This window comes from Solea senegalensis, linkage group LG10 (genome assembly GCF_019176455.1).
Source record: "Solea senegalensis isolate Sse05_10M linkage group LG10, IFAPA_SoseM_1, whole genome shotgun sequence".
Taxonomy (NCBI): domain Eukaryota; kingdom Metazoa; phylum Chordata; class Actinopteri; order Pleuronectiformes; family Soleidae; genus Solea; species Solea senegalensis.
Window position 1 is genome coordinate 5,153,441 of NC_058030.1, and position 20,869 is coordinate 5,174,309.

The following is a 20,869-nucleotide window of genomic DNA, read 5'->3' on the forward strand; positions in this document are numbered from 1 at the left end:
CCTTAAATAAATGCTTTCTACCAATTTTTTCCAGAATAACTTTCAATATCTGGTAGTTATTTACAATATACTTCCTGTTAATATAGTGTATTAACAATTTGAAATGAGGAAAAACAAAAAGTTTTATTTAGAAAAAACTGTAGTTGTACACAAACACCAGATTTTGCGTGTTGAATTTGAAATTTGAAAACTTGTTTGGGTTTTTGTCTGGAAACTATGTACAGGTGTTTTTCCAACTCTCTCACCTCTGGTGACAAAGACACTGATTTGCTGGCTTCCTGCAACAGCATGAGTGAAATTACCGAATAACCACATATTGACTTTGACTTGCAACTTCTCCAAGAGCACAAACCGCCTTGTAATTATGGAAGCACAAATTGCACTTCATCTGCGACATGCTGTACCAAGACTGCATCATCAGACTGTTTTATTACAGGTGTAAATATTTGTAAAATTGCAGGTAGTGAGGCTACATTTGCTTGAAGAAGTTCTCAAGAAACAGAAGTTTGTGATTTTATTGACCAAAAGTGCAACAGAAGAAAAAGCCAAGGTCCCAGGAAAACAACAAACATTTAAACACATTCAAAACATCCCTTCCCCCAAACCACAGGTGGCTTCTTATACTCCTCCTAGCTCCACCCTAATTGGACTGAACCATTGTGTGAAGGTAAACGTAGATAAACTAACACAGACAGAACAAATCAATTCCCACAATCCTGTAACGCGAAATATCCTTAAGTAAAATGCTAAATTACACTCATGGATATAAACATGAACTGTTAAGGAAAACCAGGATTGGAATGTGAGTCTGTGTGATAAATCAAACACACCTGAGTCTGTTTCCCTGCTCCAACACACCTGATTCAAATGAGAGTGTCGTGACCAGGGTTCTGCAGAACCACAATCAGGTGTGTTGGAGCCGGGGAACATCAGTCTGTCGAATTACAATCTACAACTTGACATACAGTATGTACATTTTATTTTGGCTTCTTCTGTGTCAGTGATTCTCTTAAATGTTCTGCCCCCTGACCCCCCAAAACCAGAAACTTGGAACTCATATGATTCAAAAGGACATTAGTTTGACCCCTAGTTTGGGAATCACTGCTGCATTTGTAAACACATGTTTACCGTCTGAATATTGATTTACATTTCCAGTGCAGACACTCATTCTTAAAAACCTCTCCATCATACTGAGTAAACAAAAACAAAGACAGTACCAAAAGATCTTTTAGTAATATCAGTGATGCTTCCTGGTACGTCTGTGTGGTAAACAACAAGTTTAAAAATCTTTAAAGTCTTGGTTTTCAGCGGAAGATCCAGTACGTCCAGGCTGACAAAACATCTCCTCCACAAATCACTAGATCCCCTTTTTTCCACTTCATGGTGCAGATTTGATTTTTATATCACGCAATACACAATGTCCTCTTTTTTACACATATTAAGAAAATAATCAGCTCATCGTGTGTAGGATTTAGCAACAGTGTGACGTTTTTTGTTTTGTTTCTACAACTGACACGAATGGCAGCCACTTTGGAATCATGTGACAGGGTTTGTGAGGTTGTTGCGCCTTGGAAACCCGACCTGAAGGGGGCGCTCCAGTTCAAACTACCAACTACCACTGCTGATGTGAATATAAAGGGTTCATTCTGTGGTTCATAAAAGCAACACTTCATACATTCAATTGATTGTACATTTAAATACATACATGACATTTAATTTCAGCCAAATGGGAATAATTTAAAATCTTAATCTTACACATGAGTAATTAAGTAGTACTAGGGGTGAGGAAGAAAACATTGATACAGGGAAATATTGTGATATTTTGTGTGGCGATATTTTATCGTCTTTGAGACACCGAGTATTGTTTATTTTTTATTTTTGGCATATTTTATTTTTACTCGTGGATTAACATCTATTGACATTTAAGTCCACTAGATGGTGCCAAGTGAGTATATCAAAAAATATGATTTCTATGTCGTGATAATATCGTGATAATATCGTATTGAGCTCTTGAAGTAACACCATTATCGTCAGCTAAGGACTTTTCACAGGAGGCAGATTTATTCCCGATAAGATCATTTGCTCTCTCATCATCCTCCTCTATTTCACTTTGGTTTAAAATTTAATTTCCTACACACTCTGATCACATACCCTGGTTCATACAGTAGAACAGTATTTTCCTCCAAGTACCACCAGAGGAAGCTTGCGTACCACTGGTGGTACACGCACCACAGTTTGAGACATTTCGTGGAACTTAAACAGCATCCACTTTTCTTAACTTTTTCTTAATTTAATTATATTAAAAACATGTTTTACACTTCAGGTGAGTAGTGTAGTGTAGTGTAGTGTAATTCCAGAAGGTGGCAGTAATGCGACATCATGGATGCAAGCTGCCATTAAACCTCTTAAAAGAGGAAGATTATAACCGCAAATTATCAAGTAGACTCTACACTCATCCGTGTCAAAAACTCTTCATGCCTATTGTTGATTTCTTCTTTTGCTCAAAAATTGAGTCATTTTTGCCAAATAGTTGTTAAATGCATAAATGTTCCTCTTCAAAGAGAAACTGTGGATACTGTGTTGCTGAAAACAGCATCAATCTATAGGTTTTATATGGATAATCCAGTGTTGATATTGAGGGTATAAATCGAGTATGAATTCCTTAGATTAGGGCTTCACCCTCTTGATAACACTGGAGCTGAGGTCAGGATTTGTTGATGTTTCCATGACAGTCACCTGATTTGATTGTGTTAAGTAGTAGCGTCAGTATCAGCAGCAGACTATCCACATGAATATAGTATCTTTGAGGGGAAGAAAAACATAAGGAGTGTGTTTTTTTCCCAGAAGCAGCGTCAGTTTCATGTTGAAGTCCTAGGTGGGCACTGTACTGGTGGCTGCGTTTCCTCCGTCTCCCTTCCAGTCCAGATAGGAGAAGAAAGCACTGGCACCGTACGCCACGGTCACGACAGCGCCAAAGAACTGGACACACACACAGACAGAGCAGGAAGTGAGACACATCAGAAAGCACAGCAAACAGCTGACGCCAATCAAAGATTTTTTAAATAATGCAATAATGCAGGATTTCTCAATCCTGGTCCTATCGTGCTGAATCCTTTTCATCAGGAACTGCAGAGGGAATTCATTATTCTCATTTTCATTCAAAAAACCCACTGTGTGATATTTGTGCAGAAACGAAGAATGAATGTTCCCTCCAGTGTCAAACTCATGTTAGTTCAGGGTAAAATGATGCTATATGCTATGCTAATTAATAGCATAATAACCTATAAACAACAAGAACTCCACATGTTTTTACGAAACATATTATGAAAAACCTGAAATGTCCTGATAAAAACAATTGCAATTGCACAACACATTTAGTCACAGTCACAATAGTCCAGCCGTACCTGGTCCCACTGCCCTGCAACTTTCAGAACTCCAGCTCCAACACACCTGATTCAAATGAATGGTTTCATTATCAGACTTGTGCAGAGCTTCCTGATGAACTGAGCATTTGAATCAGGTGTGCTGGAGCAGGGAAACGTCACCAGGACTAGGGCCCGGCAATATGGACCAAAACTGATATCGCGATATTTTTAGTTCGAATGGCGATATGCGATATTATGACGATAACAAAACCGGCTAGCTCGCTAGCTCACCGGTTGGCCGCTCAGCTGACAGCTGAAACCCGGCGTCCGGAGTTTACAACAGAAACCCGGAGACAGGAGACCAGAGCCTCGGTGTCGGACACGGTAAACAACGAGCCGCTGATGTGTTTTAAGTTCACTTGGAGCCGAAATCCGCGGCTAACAGCTGGTGCCGCTAAAAACTAGCGACAACAGAGTAACGAAGATGATTAAGGATATGTATCGGAGTAAAAGTACACATTTTATTTAGGAAAATAACAGCGCCATTATTCTTAGTCACCAACCCTCCACCTGCACCGTGTCCGCCACGTTTTCGTTTAAATGTCTGTTGTGTAGTGTGGGTGGGAGAACACTACGTAGTATGTACATGTAAGGGGCGTGATTGAGCAGCTGCGCTAAGCTTGTAGGCTCAGAGAGAAGCGGTCGACTTTATTAAATAGCGTACGCAGGGCAACATAAAAATAATATATAAATACCAGTATGGCGACATATCTCTTTCAAAAATATACCGGTATAACTCTTACTTACTGCATAACTCTTACAACAATAATGATGTTGTTAATGTGTAATAAAATGCAGTAAAATTGCAAATTGTGTGTGTGATAAGATTGGGCCAGTGTGTGTGTGTCTGTTGGAAAATACAAGTTATATGGTATCTGCTATGGGCCAAAGTCTCCTCACACACATTCTTGCACAGCACGGACACACGTAATTACTAGCCCCTTAACCTATAGCCTTAACCATCACAACTTAATACGTAGCCCTTAACCTAGTCTTAACCATTACAACTAAATGCTTAACCCTTACATTTCACCTAACCTTAACCAAAACCTTATTCTAACCCTAAAAACAGTACAGAGTGAGGAGGACACATCATTGTCAAAATGCATTCCCGAACCCTAACCCTAACTTAAACCCAATTCTAGCCCTAACCCTAAAATCGGTCTTAACCCTGAACTAGTCCTTTAAAGTTGTCGGGGGACAGATGAAATGTCCCCACAGATAAAAGTTTGTACGTTCTCTGGACCTGGACTACTGGTCCCGAGAAGGTCAACACAAACACAAATAAAACAAATTTCTGTGCATCGATTTCTAGATAGTCCATGTTTTCTTAAGGTGTGACTGTGTGAGTGTTTCGACACAGTGTCAGTGCTGTCAGCACACAATGAAGAACACATTTTAGCCTCTTCACGCGACTCGTCTACTACAAGTTACTCCAGTTTAAGACTGAATGTTCCCACTGGAAACTGTTTGTTAACAATTCTACAACAGAGTCTAAAGAGAAAAATCAGCATTTTCTTTTTAGCTCTCAGAGACACAGAAGTTGCTGGGTCTACTGCTGCCTCGCCCTAAGTTGCAACCATGCTATATAAAGGTAACTAAGCACATGACACGCTTCCTGGTAATGTGACAAATACGTTGTGTGTGTGTGTACTTGCCACAATAAACATTGTTATCAGAAAAACACACAGAGCCAGAGTGAAGGGAGAGGAGGAGAAAGACTAAAACAAGAATTCAGTGTTCAAACGCTGACTCATAGAATGATATTAAAGGACTTATGATTGTATGTGTTGCTTATGTAACCAGTTGTTTGATGTGTGAAGTGTGAAGTGTTGTGCGTCTTACGGAGGCAGCTGCGAAATGTCCATAGTAGTAGAAACCTTGGAAAGGGTGGACGGATGCTGCGTTGGCTGCGAAGGCGGATAGATACAGGACTGTGGCCGCGCCGTGATACACCATCACCTGCCAGAGGGGGAGAGGCATTAGTTTCATCACAGCTTTACCTTTCTGTTAGTCTGTACGCCCATGGTTCGGTTCTCAAGCTGTGGTACGCGAGCCTCCTCTGGTTTAGGGAAATCAGAAATACAGTTTATACCAAGGGTGTATATATGTGATTAGAGTGGAGCTGAGGTAGTATTAACCAGAGTGTGTAGAAAAGTAAACTAAATAATAATAATTAATTCAATAATAATTACTGTCACCTTATCTCTCACTCATCTTAATCTAATTCTGCTTTACCAGTGATGTAGTATAGCGAGCGGTCGACATTCATCAGTTCACCAAATGAGCACAGTTGTGAGTGTTTACACACAAACATTGGCGTAAACTTGAAAGTGTCTTCAAAATCCTCACAAAGCAGGTGCTCCTCACCTCTTCAGTATTCAGGGCCACATGTGAATTTCTTTGGAATATAAATGAAAAAAAAGAAGAAGCAAGAATGGTGTCTTCAATCTCAGAATTCTGACTTAAATTCTGACTTTTTTCTCAGAATTCTGACTTTTTCTCCAAATTCTGAATATTAATCTAACTTTAATCATCAAATTTACACAGAATTCTGACTTTACCTTCAGAATTCTGCTGCATTTTCTTTATTTTGTTTCCAGAAAAACTCATGTGGCCCTAATCCTCTTCCACAGCATACTATGAAATAAATTAAAAACAAATTAAACAAATGTATAAAAAAACTTTTCCTTCCTCCTCCTCCCTCCTACTTCCCTCTCCTCTAATTACCTACCGTCAAAGGCCAGGGGACAGCAGTGAGATGTTGGGGGGCGCTGAACAGGATCATGAAGAACAGGATGGTGGTGAGGATCCACAGAGTGACGGCCACAAACATCACCCAACCGTATGCTGGCAATAGAGTGTAGGGGCCACTGGCTATCAATGCCCAGTGGAGGAGCCCCAGGACCTGGAGAGAAAACATGAGAGTTCATGAAACCTTTTCTGCTACACTTCCTCTTCTTCTTTTTGTTTCTCTGAATGGTGGCGTGGTTCTGTTTTTCCTGCATGAGTTGTTCCAGGAAGCCATGACCAGTCTTTACCTTCACTGCTGCTTCCTCACACTCACATTAACACTTCAATTAAACGAATTCCAGTCAGCAACAATGCTTCCCAAACAAAAACTCACTCACTGGCCACTTTCTAAGGTACACTGGACTTCCAATGACGTGAGGGAGTGGGAATGTTGTGCGTTCATGGATACCTTAGTTGTAACTAATTTAGTTGTAGTTGTTTCCTTTCTCTCAAACCAGTCTCGTCCTTCTCTTCTGACCAGCGGCATCAACAACCATCACTCAGGCCGTGTTGACCATGTCTACATGCTTAAATGCACTGAGTTGCTGCCATGTGATTGCACAGTTGCAGGTACAGTGTGTAGAATGTATTGTATATTGTATTGTAAATCTTAAAAGATGTTACTGTAATAACATGGAGCTCCAAAATGGCAGCCTTTGTAGAGTTTACCTGGCTCCTGACATTGTATAAATAGAAACAGCTCATTCTGGGGTAATGAAAAACAACAATTCCTACAAGTTGACTTGTAGAAATCTTTAATTTCTTTCAAATGAAAACAATTTTGCCCAAATTTTACGCACTGGACCTTTAGCTGGACAGTCCAGTGACATCTGAAAACAAGGCTCCTCTCTTTGCTTCAGTGTCCCTGTGCTCCTGTCCCATGAGAAAGGGCATGAAAGGAGAGTCTATTATGTATGCAGTGGTCAAATTTCACTTTTTACACACCTGATACACACACACACACACACACAGACATACACAGACACACACACAGCGGGAGCCACGTTAACAAAGACCTGTGTTCTGACCGAGAGGAACTTCAGATCACCTCAGTTTCCTGATTAAAACAGTAAAACATTACTGATCAACTTGGATCACGCTCGTTCATATGTTTATTACCATTTCATATACACAGCTGCTGACATCTGGCCTCGCTGGACCTACTACTACAATGCAGTCACAAGCCAACACGTATAACATACAGGGCTGGAAAATGTTTAACAGTCATATACGGAGGGAAAACATTAACAGTGGTCCCCTCCGTCCTTGAAGGCTTAAGGTTCAGTGTAACGATGGGGTTTGTCAGAATGGTGTCAGGGCCCTCAGGGGGACAAAGGTCTCCCGCTGTTGTCAGTCATCCAGCCAGTCACATGTTCTCTCTGTGGACAGAGTCTATGTGCAAATACATCTGTGGAAGTGTAAATGGCTTGGAGCTATTATATAATATTTTATATATCTATATATATATATATATATATATATATATATATATATATATAGCATTGTGTGTCTTTGCTCGGCGTGTTCTCTGAACATCAAATATTGGAGCAAACATTACAAACCTTACAGTGCAAAAAACACATTTTAGCTTCACGTCAACAGCTGTGTGAAATGAACCCGGACTTGTGTTTTGTTTGCGCACATTCAAATTCCTGTAGAACTGCATTTAGAGTGCATATATATATATATATATATATATATATATATATGTACATATCTTTATCTGGTGCTGCTGTAATGTTGACTACAACACAACAGAAGTTGATCTCGTGGTGTGGTTTGCCTTTAAATCTTCCTTCACAATGAATGTACACTTGGGAAATATGATATTAATCTGCAATGTCTGCAATGATTAATAATTTTTTTGTTGATGATTGAATTAATCATCAACTATTTTTATCATTGGTTAATCTTTTTTCTAATAATTAAACTGACCAAATGTTTTTAATTTCCCCAAGGGAATCTCCCAAAGGGATTAATAAAGTCGTCCATCTGTCTGTCTTTTCTCTGCTCCATATAACAAATAATTCATTATTTATGGACAGAACTGATAAATGAATCAAGAAAATAATCGACAGATTCATTGAGTAGGAAAATAATTGTTAGTTGCTAATTGCTTGTCCTGGATCCATGTGAGGTTTTCCACTGTCATCAAATAACAGGGAAAACCTGAAATACAAGACAAGCTGATTTAGAAGTTTTTATAATCTCAAAATTAAGATAGGAGTGGCTTCTTTCACAGTGAGCTCAACAGACACGGAGTGGAAAAGAGTCGACACTGAGCAGCTCAGGATCTGTTACGTACTATCTCAGTGATCATGAGGATGCCTGGGATGCTTCGGACGAAGAACGTGTCCATCGTGGTGGTGACTCCAGCAGCCAGCTGTCGGAGGCTGTTGCCACCCTGCTGTGGGCCCTGGGAGTTGGGCGAGCTGGTCTCTGTGGTAACTTTGGATGGGAAGTCTGCCATGATCACACACAGCTTCTCTGAAGAAGAGTGTCTCAGGAAAACAAACAAACAAACAAACAAACTCCTTCAGGCAGTGATAACCGTCTTCCGAATGAAGAGGGAAGGTGTCCAAGAAGACGTTTTCGTCCAAGAGCAGCTTGTCAATCCACAGAAAACGTCCAATGTTCCTGGGATTTGCTAAACACCGACGACATCAAGTGTCGGTATTAGAGTTCAGTAACAGCCAAAACACAAATATTACATGAAACATCAATGGATATTAAAGTCCAGGAGTGAAAGTGGAGTCCTCCAGTGAAATCTTCACAGTCTACAGTTCCCACCTGTACTGACAGGTGTCTAACGGTGCTGGTGTGTGTCTCTCTCTCTCTCTCTCTCACACACACACAGTCAGTGTTTCATCATCATCCTCTGTGTGCTCTCTCTGATACCTCCCATATGTCCCTGCCTTTCACCTGAGTGACTCATTAATGTATTTGAAAACAGGGAGGAGGAGGAGGAACGAGGGGGGTGTGAGACAGAATATGACTCAGTGACGCCCTCGTGGGTTGGATGTGTGCATACATGTCCTACTAACAGGTGAGACGCCACTGTGGAGGGTTTAATAAATGACAAAAGTGACCAAACAGGACGTCTGTTTGTAAAAACAATGTGTAGAAAAAAAAAGCCGACACAAAATGACTAACAGCAGAATGCTCTACACCCATGGTTCTCAAACTGTGGTATACAAGCTTCCTCTGATGGTGAACCACAGCTCTACACTGTTGCTCTGGAGGATTTTTAAGCACACATTGTTGTTCATCCCATTTCAAACCCTGAAAGTCCAAAGTAAAGGGAAAAAGACACCAGAACATCAACTTCTCTTTGTAAAACATACAAAAGCAGTCATAAGATTTTTTTTCTGTAATAAATATAAATGAAAAATTATCGTGGATTTAAGTCACTTTTTGTAGGAAACTCTTACAAAAGGTGGGATTCAAACCCTCGCCTCCCACGCCTGAAATCCACAGCTCCAACATTCTCCAGCCAATCACCTTTGTCCTGCTCCAACATTTGACCAATCACGACGGAGTGCTGCGTCTATCTGCGTTTATAAAAAGACGCCAAATGATCCTCACATGGTAGATTGAAGCATTTCTGTATGTAAGTGCACGGAAAAAGCAATTATTTATTTGCATTTATTATATATTACCTAATTATTTACAACTTAAAAACAGCAAATGGATTGAAAGTGGAAAATCACTTTCTAACCGCGGAATGTGAGAGCGACTGCTCGCCACAGTTCACGGTTCAAATCCAGGCCTGCCTTGTTTTTTATGTAATGTAGTTACACGAACGCTCTTAGTTTTGCTTTTCTTTTTATTTGTTTCCATGTCTTGTCACCAATTCTCCTGTCATTTCAGATCCCGCCTTTCCTCCATGCCATGCAATCAACTCATTTCCCTCACCTGGTTTTCCCCACCCATCTCCTCACCTGCAGTCCATTTGCTCATTAGTCCCTCTGTGTATATATACCAGTCTTTTTTCATTTCTACCCCTACCAGATTGTCTTGTGTGCTAGTTTTTCTGCCAAGTGTTCCAGCATTTTCTAGATTGCCCTTTTGTAATGAGCCTGTTTGCCTGTCTTGGACTTTGGGTTGCTGCCTGATTTGTTTGCCTGTTTCTGCACTGATTTCCTGGTTTTGATTCTGACTGTTGGACAAAGTAAAGTGCCTTTTCCTCCACAAACTTCACCGCCTCGTTGTTGAGCTTTTAGGTTTTCCCTTGCCTGTTCCTCAGACCATGACATTTAAAAGCACTTATAAAAACAACGAAAGTTACCAGTTTGGGTTCAGACAGCTATAAATACATGTACAAGATAGCTAAATGTTCCCTTTCTCCTCTCTTTTTTCCCTCTTTGAAAGGATTTGACATGAAATACTCTATAACAGAAATGCTAATGTCTTAGCGGATCAGTGGATAAATGAATAAATACATTGTTAATAACGTGATAGAAAAACAAGGCAATCAGAGATGGCAGACTTCACTCATGCCTCTGCCGGCCTCTGCAGGTCATATTGGCAAGTGCAAGTGCGGAAACACAAACAAACAAACTAGCAGACAGACAGACACACAGAGCCACTAAAAACAATACTTTACTCCCACTGCGTAGGGTGAAGTAATTATTTCCTTCGTAAAACAAAGCACACTGATGTGCCATGGCTTTTTAACCACTTCCTGATTTTATTGTGTGGTGCGTTTGGTTGCAACCCGGGAGACATGTGTGTCTTGTCAGTGGCTCAGCGGCAGTGGAACTCTTGCTCCATCTACTGGTACAAATACTTGCCTACAGTTAGCTGCTGTCATTTGCTTCTTTCTACAGCAGCTTAAAGCAAAGTTTCCAAAACATCAGAGATTGATCCAAGACTTATATAACCTCTCATACAACCTCTTATCTTCCATTATACACTAAGAATAAAAATACTTTTACAGATGACGCCTCTTCAATAATATAACACGGGGAGAATCTAAAAGTGCCTTTACGCAGTTTTAGGTGTCAAAAACACCCAATAAATTAATCCATACTCGTCTGCTCTGATGCAATATGACTGGCTGACTGGACAGTGAAGAAATAGATACACGGATGTGGAATATTCTGCTCATATAAAACAAATGAACCTAATAGCTTATGCTAAGTTTTTGGTCTTCATAACACGTCACATTAAAGCCTACTTGTGAAAAAGAAAATCTTTATTGAGAGTAACCTGAATACATACATTTATTATCACTTTGAGCAAAGCAAGTCATTAAAAAAAATTAACATTGAATCAGAAATGTTTCTTAAATTCATGTTTAGGTTAAAATGGTATTGGAAATAGTGCAAAAAAACCTCCTAAAACAACACAGCATATTTTCCCAGATATGTGTCAACAATCAGAAAACAGTTTAAATGCGCCCAAATATCAATGATTTTTGAAAAAAAATTGAAATAATAATTTACAGTAAAGCTGAGATTAAGGAAATACATGCAGTCAAGAAAGACGTTCTAATAAACAAAAGGCATTGATGATATTTGTTTCTGTGCATTTCCTATAGTGTCAGGCATTAAGGAATGTTCAGGAATGTTCTATTTTTCTGTGTCTGTCTCAGTTCAGCTGAAATACTTTTAGGCAAACGGGATTCTGCTTGTCCTCTTGCTGTGGACGACCACAGTTGTGACTCCCTTCACGTCCTTCAGCCTGTCGGAGTCAAAGTCTACCAGGATCTTCCTCACGCCGACCCTCAGGGGCAAGAAGGAGAATTTGACCGACACCTTGGAGCCTGGAAAAATGTCTCCACTGAAAGAATAAGAAATAAAAGGTTTTGTCAGGACTCATAAATGTCACATAAATGGGTTGTTATCAGGCTTCTGCAGTGCTTGCTGATGAGCTGAGCATTTGATTAAGGTGTGTTGGTGCAGGGAAACTAAATTGGACAGGAAAGTGGGTCTGATTTTCTCTGTTGTCAGTTTTTATGGAGGCGGAGTCAGACGTACACGGTCAGTAAATCAAATTACTCCTCCGTAAGTTGTCCGATTGACCGACTGAGTCCAGCTTTGGGCTACAGGTCGACTAAGCTGTACATGTAAACGTAGTGAGTGTCTCCCCCTGTCTGTCTGTCTTTCTCTCTGACCCATTTTCACCTTTACTGACTAAATTCTTTTGAATTGAAACCATCTGAACATCTTTTTGTGATCCTCTCGCTGACTAAAGCAATATTCTACGGCGTAAGGACGTTCGCCTGTCAAATTAAATGTGTCCGTCTTGTCCAACACTTACTCCACAAGGATCTTTGTGGCAGGGAGACCGTGGCCCTCCACAGTGAAGACGCCACCCTTCAGTGGGACAGGCAGAGGATTGGTGAAGGAGATGTAGGCTGTCACATTCTCATTCCGATAAACCCTTCCATGCACCTGGACACAAAGGGGACAACTCAGTGGTTTTGTGGAAGAACATGATATACATGGTGCATTCCAGTTGTAGTCAGAATTTCCAAATTGAGGGGGTTCCTTCAAATGGAATGCTACCTCAAAAGTGAGGTCCACTTGCCATTGACCCAGAAAAGATAGAATCTGACCGACCTCATGAAGTGTGTTTGTGTGTGCTCACCTGTACGAGGAGTTCAGGTGTGCTCAGTGGGATGTTGATCACAGTGTAGATGGGACTGCTCTCGCCGGGAACTTCTAACAGCGCTTTCACTCTGATCAGATTGTGCTCAGTGACACACTTGGCGTAATCTTCGTAGCGTAGGCGTAGCACCTCCTTGTGGGCTGAACATGAAACAGTAAAATAAAAAATGTCATTCTGCCATGGAATAAAAATGAACAACTAACTCAGCTACTAACACAACAAAACTACTCACTCTTATAAGCTGGCACGGCAACATTGGTCGCGTGTTTCTGGCACTCGCCACAGCATATAGTGTTGTAGGTGGCGGCCTCAGCCAGAATGGTCAACTTCCCTTTGGTGTTGTTGCTTCCATTATTGTTCACCTGTGGGCGGAAGAGATTCTCGTTTAATGAAAAGAAAACACATCCAACAACCATCCATCCATCCATCGCTCCATCCTTCCACCCATCTATACCTCAACGATCACATCAAAGTCAGTCCCAAATACAGGCTTGGTGCGTTTGATTGTCAGATGCAGCTGTTGTGGTTCTGTGAGGCCATTGTTTGGCTTAGAGACCCGTCGTCCCGCCTTCTCATACACCTCCCTCTCTTTTTTGGAGCCTGTGCAGAAGACAATGCCGGTCAGAGACAACGTACTCCTGACCATGATGAGTCTAAATGTATGACCATGAGAAGATACAGTCCAAGATCAAGAGCAAGTCCAAGTGTAGGAGCCAATAATGAACATTGGGAATGATGAACGGACATGTAGTGTAAAAATGAAGAACAGAGATTTGGTAGACTTCTTTTCCTGGATTTATTTGAGATGTTCAAGAGAACGTATAACGTCACAAAAATAAATAAATCTAACCTGACAAATCAGTCTACAGGTCAAACTGATGTGGTAGCTTTCTGTCATGTTATGATCTGTCCATTTATTGGTTCAGCGTCACCTGAATTCTTGTCCTAAAGCATCCACAATCGCGACTGTTTGCAAACGAAGGGGCGTCACCTTCAACCAGGCTTCAAGTGGACAATACCAGCTGTCAGTCACACTGGTGTCCACTTATGTGCCGTATTTTATTGTTTATTTGACTCCGAATAGGAACATCATTTACAAACATTTACATCATGTTCTACTGAAGACCTGAAACCATGATTGAGACCCGTCGCCCCCCGGTGGCTATTCATCATATTTTATCTTCTGTCTATGTGCATGAATAATCTTGCATAAACTCCCTTTAACAGTTCACACGCTGAACTAAATACATGTTATTATGAACAAGGGTTAAACATGTTTTAAAAAAAAAATCTGAACTGACCTTCAGGATATTTGTAGTGTGCGGTGACATCTTCTCTGCAGTCGCTGTGAACGCACTTGGTGCTGATGTTCTTCCCCACGCCACTCTCGTCCACTGAGAGCTAACGACAACAGTCATCATCATCATCATCCTCATCACCGTGGTCAGTTAAGACAAAGTCCTGATGACATTAGCATTTACCTTCTGCCGTTCACCATTCTGTCTGACCAGCCACACAATGATATCAGCGTTCACCTCGGCGAAGACAAAGGGAGTGTCATATTTCACTTCCACATTTCCCTCCTTGATGGCCTTGACCGGACACGGGCCACAGCAAAACACGCCTGAGAGGCAGAAATAACTTTTTTTATTATATTGAACATTAAGCAATGCCTGTAAACATCAGACCATTGACAGCTAAAACTCAGTTTAGTCTTATACAAAGAGAGGTGGAGGTGCGAGAAGGTCAACGTTTACGTACCATCACTCAGTTCTTGAGGGGTGGGGTCCAAAACCTGCCAGCCATCATTCCCTTTGGGAAGGTCGTCTCTTCTCATACAGGATTCAATCCAACAGTGGAAGTTCCTGAAATCACAACATCAGAAACAATTCATAGTTTTCATCATTTTAAACCTCTTTCCCTTACTTTGTGAGCATGTGAGTGATTGTGTGTGTGTGTGTGAGCGTACCAGGTGCTGTCTTTCTTGCTGATGGTCTCCATTTTTTCATTAATCAGAGTGTCTACAGAAAGGTTTCCATCAGTATCATGAGCTGAAGCAAAGTTAGTGATGAGGCGTGTTGGGATTCCCAGACAGCGTAGCACTGTGAAGATAAAAGCCACACTTTACTTCAGATTTCCTTTCCTTTCCTGTATGCAACTGAAATGTGGAGGCAACAGAGGGCTATTAAAAGAGATGTGACAAAACTGTCAGGAATCATCAATGAAGAAATATTGGACAAATATTGGTTGGACAAAAGTAAGTCAAAAAAAATTAGGGAAAAACAAAAGCTTTGACCTAATCTTGCAGGATCCAGATCCAGTTTCAAGGCTATTATTATTAGTAGTAATATTATTATGATACATATCATCACCATTATTATTATGCTATAATTAAAAGTTCGCTCATTGTGTGAATTGTTGGGTTTCTCTGCTCTCCATGATGTTGACTACGTACAGTGCACTATACAAATAAATTTAATTGAATTAAAAAGAGGCAGACAAATATGTTAGTGTAAAATAAAAATAATAAATATAAGGAGAATATAAGGAGAACTTAGGTAGCTTTTGAGTTTATTTTTAATAATGTGAAGGTTCTGTGCTAAGTTAATAAAAGCTGCCTCACCATGAGTTATAGTTTTCACTTTTTATTATTAAAAGACCAGAATATCTCCAGATATATCCTCTGTGTCCAGGTGCCTGTCCCATCACTTATCTTTATCTTATCTTAAGAGCAGGTGTTTTGGAATCATGGCTCACCTGTGCAGGCGACAGCAGCAAACACCCAACACTGCCCATATTTCACTGCCCTGAAGCCGCTCTTCTTCCACAGCTGGAGGATCGGCACGCTGCCGGTCCATCGAGTTGGTGCGACCCCATCAGTATAAGGCGCGACCCAGCGACCGTTCAACACACCCTTGTCACCGTTAGAGTTCACCTGGACAGACGGAGACAACACGAGGACGAGGTGAATCACTGCACTATCAGGAGGTCAGTAAGACAGGTACAAGTGAGTGTCGGAGAGATCTTCACCATTGCAGTGACGATCCTGCTGACGTAGACGGGGTCAAATCGGTTCTCAATGTCCATCTTTGAATTCTTCAGGGCATCATTGGAGTTGTCCAGAACGTCAAAACAGATGTCCATTATGTCGTCTTCAAACTGAAACAGACAGTAACAGTGAGAGTCTGAGACTGAGAGAAGGATGTCAGGAGAGTCAAGGACAGAGGAAAAGAAGAAGCTGAGTGTTAACGGCAACAAACGTTTTCTACAAACTACAGTGGGCTTCACACAACAACTGTCTCTCCTCTTGGTTTATGTGGACAAAGACATTCTTCATTTGTACGGAAAGCTTTTTTTTTTACCTGAGGTGCACGTCCACTATAGAAAAGACCTGCAATTCAACTTGAAATCCTTCAGAGTGTGTGAAATAAAAAATAAAAAACAACCTTCTAAGGCCCTTGAAAATTTTGTAAATTGCTCTAAATAGACATGGGTCATTGAATGTACTTGAATTTTGTGGAAGAAAGAAGTTCAGTTGATATTTAGGTAAATGACTCTCTTGTTTGTTACCACACCACCTACTGTTTCATGCCCTGCGTTGCTTAATGTACAGACTAGGCCTACGCAGAACAAACAGTGTTGTGGACACTGTCCACTGTCTCTCTCTCTCTCTGCTGTTGACCTGAGATTCCATGCAGAACAATGAGTGAGTAACGTTAAGCAAGAGAGAGCAAATGATGTGATGCCTGGGAAATGCAAATTCCAAGATCTCTGTCTCACCAAAGAAAATGACAAAGACTGACTTTGACCAAGATGCCAAGAACAATCACTTGCCCAGATGCAGAGCGTGCTGCAAATCAATAAAAGTGGACGCCATCATGGGCAAAGCAGCTCTTACAAGTTGCCCTCCCATCTTAAAATGTGTCGGCACATTGAGGTCTATGAATTTGAGGGAATTGGTTCTGAAAAGTCCTTGAAGAATCCTTGAGTTTGATCTGAACCAAGGTGTGGGAGCCCTGAATTTAGGGTTTAAACAGAAGAACAGATTTTATTTCACATTTGTTTCCCATGAGCTGTTCTCTGTGTATGTGAGATGGTTACATCTATGTGTTTGCTTGTCTGGCACACACGGTCTCCCTGTTTGTCTTCCCCTCTGTCCTCCCAGAGGACTGTGAAGGGACAAGCCCTTGTTTGTGTGGTCTGGCTACATTCTGACACCTCCTGCCCAGAACTGTCCTCCGTCCAACGAACCACTTTCCTGATCCAACCAAAGCCCCGGCGTGTCCACTGTCACGCTGCTGTGACAATTCACACATAGGCCACCTATCGCTCTGACAGACACAGGCATGCTCTGCTCAGAATGTGTGTTTTTGTGAGGGTCTCTTTGTGTGGACCAAAAAACCTGAGTGAGGACATTATGGGAAAGTTAGGACACCTCACATTCTGTCACCCAGTTTTTGAGGGTTAAAGGAATACTTCACCGATTTGCATTTAGCGTTGTATCACCAAAATAGGTGTAGTATTTCTGAAAGATTGTGCTTCCCAACCTCGTTTTCCCCTGAGTCGAAAAATATCTTCATTCTTTTTTTTTGTTACGTGCTCACCAGTGACGCTTGGTCTGAGGCTTGAAACTGCAACGCTTATTCCTCACTTTTTAGACCCACTCGTAGGGGGATGGGACTTCATTCCCAGAATGTAAACAGTGTCCGCCATCTTTGCGAACAGTTACGTTAACAGGACCAAGTGTCACTGGTGGACATGTAACAAAGTTACAAAGTTTCAAAAACACTACTCCTATTCTAGTAATACAAAGCTAAATGCAAATCGGCAAAGTATTCCTTTAAGACTTAGGGTAAGGGTAACGGTATGGCAAATTGGCTGTTCTAAAAGTAAGAACAGAATTGGGAAAGAATAATTTAGGTTCTGTTGGTGGTCTTCAAAATCTAGTACCCCTGACTTATTTTAAAGATCTGGGGACTTGGACTTTTTAATTGAAAACATAGCCTGCTCAAACTGTTTTTCCAGGATCTCCAACCCCACCGTTGTAGTCAAGACCACCTAAACCGAGACCAAGCCCACAGTGTATCGAGACCAAGACAAGACCAAGACTTAGAGGGTTCGAGACTGAGACAAGACCAAGACCGAGGCAGTAAAAGTTGGACCTGGTCCCAGCCGTCTCCGTTAGCGTCGCTTTGCAGAATTTACACGTTGTGCTGTGTTTTCTTTTGGAGGTATTTATGCACAAAACGTCGTTGTGGTTCAGGTAACCACATTTTATTGTAGATGAGTTGGCTGACTTCTCACAGCCTCTTCTCCTGTCACTCACATGCACTTTTGTGGGGTGTGAAGGGGCGGGAGGGGTGACAGCCGTTAACGGTGACAACAATTTCAAATGATAAATGAGTCAAGTTATTGGTTGACCAAAAATCCAAAAATGTATCCCTCCAATTTATCGATATCCACACAGTTGTGGTCTTGACTGGTCTTGAAAATAAAATCCCAAGTTCACTTTGTCCGAGACCGAGACAAGACCGAGTAAAAATGCAGTCGATTCCGAGACAAGACCGAGATCTTCAAAAAGTGGTCTCGAGACCAAGACCGATCTCGAGTACTACAACACTATTGCTGCTATCTTGGCCAGGTCTCCTTTGTAAAAGAAATCTTTGAGGTCCTCACTATGAATGCTGTTCAAACATGTGTGCGTAGCAGTTCACATTCATATCTGACATTCATGTGAAATACAAACATGTGCACGCTCTCCTCATGTTGCATGGCCATGTACCTGATATACACTATCTCAGACAGACATCAGTTATATTCCTGTGTCCACTTAGCACCAAAAATCTACATCTAAGTCACACGAGTCACTTTAGCCTGGTAATGTGAAGAAAATGTCAGAGACAGAGTGTCAGTGAGTTACCTGTCCGAAATTCCAGTGTTTTTCTCCGATGTGAAACCATTCCCCCATGTAAATGATTCCATCTTCATTCACGATATACTCGTGGAGCTGACTTTCATCGGGGAGGTACACAGCGTCATCTGGTTTACAAACATGACAGTGAGAGTGAATCCAATATTCACTGTGTTGAAATATTTCATTATTTGCTGTTTGGATGAAAACCAAAATACCTTTGCACCATGGGTTAAAGAGCAGGTGGAATCCAATTTTGCCCGTCTTCGCCAGCGTGTGTCCGTCCGGCGATACGATCAAAACCACCAGACGGTAGTGTCCAATGATGGAGTCCGCCGGACTGTGCAGAGTCAGCATTATTTCATCCTGCATCTGCTGCTGGTTGAACCACCACTTGTCTTTGGCTCTGTACTCTTCCTGAACCTTGATAATCACCTCATCTCTCTTACCTGAAGAATAATAAGATTCATCTTCACTGAATGTGTATATATATACATATATATGTAAACATCAGGGTTGTCCAGGGTTTAGATTGTACTCACCAAGGTACAGGACCAGTTCCAGGTGGTGTTTAGGGGTCAGAGAGTGAGGGCACTGAAAGGTTATGGAGAAAGGTTGACCCCTGCGCACGATCAAACGCTGTCGATCGATCTCCCTGGTGCGATGAACCAGGTTGTTTTCATGACTTCTCACTTCCACATTAGAAATCACACCTGACAGGATGCACAGAGGTGAAGTTAACGACCAGTTATTTTACATTTTGGTCTCTTAATGGGCTTTTTTTTACAGTCCTTGTTGTCATTTTTCACATTGGTTTCTTATTTTTAAGTGTATGTCCTTGAGTATTTTGTCTTATTCTACACCACTATCTGTCTGTTATTGATCTATTCATTATTTTATTGCTTGATTACCTTTTATTTATTGTTATTCTTCACCAGCCTCGGTTTATTGACCCGGACCTTCACACCTAATGATAAGATAATGATTGTGTTGTATTTTCTACTACTAAATTTTTATTTTGAGTTGAACCTTTACTTTTTGAGCAACCTTTACAAAGCATAAATATTGTGTGTTAAATCTTATTGCCTAAACCAGGGGTCTCAAAGTGGCGGCCCGGGGGCCACATGTGGCCCTCCAAACAATATCAAGTTGTAACGAGTCATTTCTATATGTTTTTATTTTTAAATGAATAGATTAATTTTGCATCATAAATATGTCTTTTTTTTATTGTTGCATATTAAAACAAGCACTTATATTTTGAAATTATCCAATCCAACTTTATTTGTGAAGCACTTTAAAACAAACACAGTGGACCAAAGTGCTACACAGAATAATGGATAAAAGACAGAAAAGCTCACACGAGGCAATTGGGTACATATATATAAAAAAAGGAATTAATACGGCATATTGATGAAGGTTGGGCTTTTTTTTTACTTGACTGGCCCCCGACTGACCAGACGAGGCCGTCAATGACCCACAGGTCATTTGAGTTTGAGGACAAACTTTAAGCTTTAACAATTAGTGGTAATGAACTGATTACAGACATTTAACATTTCAGAAATAGAACTATATACTTGATTGATGCTGTAGTGGGAATTTTCTTCTATAAATGTATTTATTTATTTTTGGAAGGCTCGTAAGATTAGCCTGAGTCACGTCGCTGCTATGCTGTGGGAATCAGAACAGGTCAAATCACAACCTGGTGTCAAATCATCAGCACAATTTTCACACACAGCATCATCTTTTTCTTATGTGGAGTTCGATAGATCGATAGACAGATAGACAGATATATAGATAGATAGATAGACAGACAGACAAGCAGACAGACAGACGGATAGGATATCACTCACCGTTTTGGTTGTCCATTGCAGAACTTTTCCCGTGTGGATTAAAAGTTGCGTCTTTGGTGAGTGTCTGCTGCAGTTCTGCATTTATAGAGTGTGTGATTGACCCTCCCCCTTTCTGTGACACACTCTCACACACACACACACCAAGACTCACCCCAAAACACTCACTCACTCACCACCACGCATGCCTCTCTGACCTCTGACTTCACTTACCGCAGAACTACAGCCCCTGTGTGTATGTGAGTGTGCGTGCGTGTGTGTGTGTGTGTGTGTGAATG

At 41.0% G+C, this 20,869-nt stretch overlaps 2 protein-coding genes across 2 annotated transcripts; both read right to left on the reverse strand.

Moving 5' to 3' along the window:
* Positions 1-499: 499 nt before the first annotated feature.
* Positions 500-9,102, reverse strand: LOC122776543 (plasmolipin). Its single transcript, XM_044037150.1, has 4 exons — positions 8,524-9,102; positions 6,160-6,333; positions 5,271-5,387; positions 500-2,979 (listed from the first exon to the last, which is right to left on the reverse strand). The coding sequence occupies exons 1-4, from the start codon at positions 8,686-8,688 to the stop codon at positions 2,872-2,874; spliced, it is 564 nt and encodes a 187-aa protein (XP_043893085.1). The 5' UTR covers positions 8,689-9,102; the 3' UTR covers positions 500-2,871.
* A 2,334-nt stretch (positions 9,103-11,436) lies between these two features.
* On the reverse strand, positions 11,437-20,643 carry tgm2l (transglutaminase 2, like). The gene is made up of 15 exons (XM_044036537.1): positions 20,595-20,643; positions 19,287-19,457; positions 18,963-19,193; positions 18,754-18,872; positions 15,864-15,992; positions 15,591-15,768; positions 14,803-14,935; positions 14,595-14,698; positions 14,315-14,457; positions 14,135-14,234; positions 13,288-13,433; positions 13,066-13,195; positions 12,813-12,973; positions 12,483-12,616; positions 11,437-12,002 (listed from the first exon to the last, which is right to left on the reverse strand). Exons 1-15 carry the CDS (start codon positions 20,608-20,610, stop codon positions 11,831-11,833), a joined length of 2,067 nt encoding a protein of 688 aa, XP_043892472.1. The 5' UTR covers positions 20,611-20,643; the 3' UTR covers positions 11,437-11,830.
* Positions 20,644-20,869: the final 226 nt, after the last annotated feature.

Excerpts from the sequence above, each read along its gene's own strand:
- LOC122776543 (XM_044037150.1), bottom strand. The coding sequence starts at position 8,688 with ATGGCAGACTTCCCATCCAAAGTTACCACAGAGACCAGCTCGCCCAAC. Across the intron at positions 5,388-6,159 it reads CTGTCCCCTGGCCTTTGACG|GTGATGGTGTATCACGGCGC; the intron begins GTAGGTAATTAG and ends CCCCTCTGGCAG. Across the intron at positions 2,980-5,270 it reads GACATTTCGCAGCTGCCTCC|TTCTTTGGCGCTGTCGTGAC; the intron begins GTAAGACGCACA and ends GTGTGTGTCCAG.
- tgm2l (XM_044036537.1), bottom strand. Across the intron at positions 18,873-18,962 it reads CTTTAACCCATGGTGCAAAG|ATGACGCTGTGTACCTCCCC; the intron begins GTATTTTGGTTT and ends TTTGTAAACCAG. Across the intron at positions 14,936-15,590 it reads TGCTGCTGTCGCCTGCACAG|TGCTACGCTGTCTGGGAATC; the intron begins GTGAGCCATGAT and ends TTATCTTCACAG.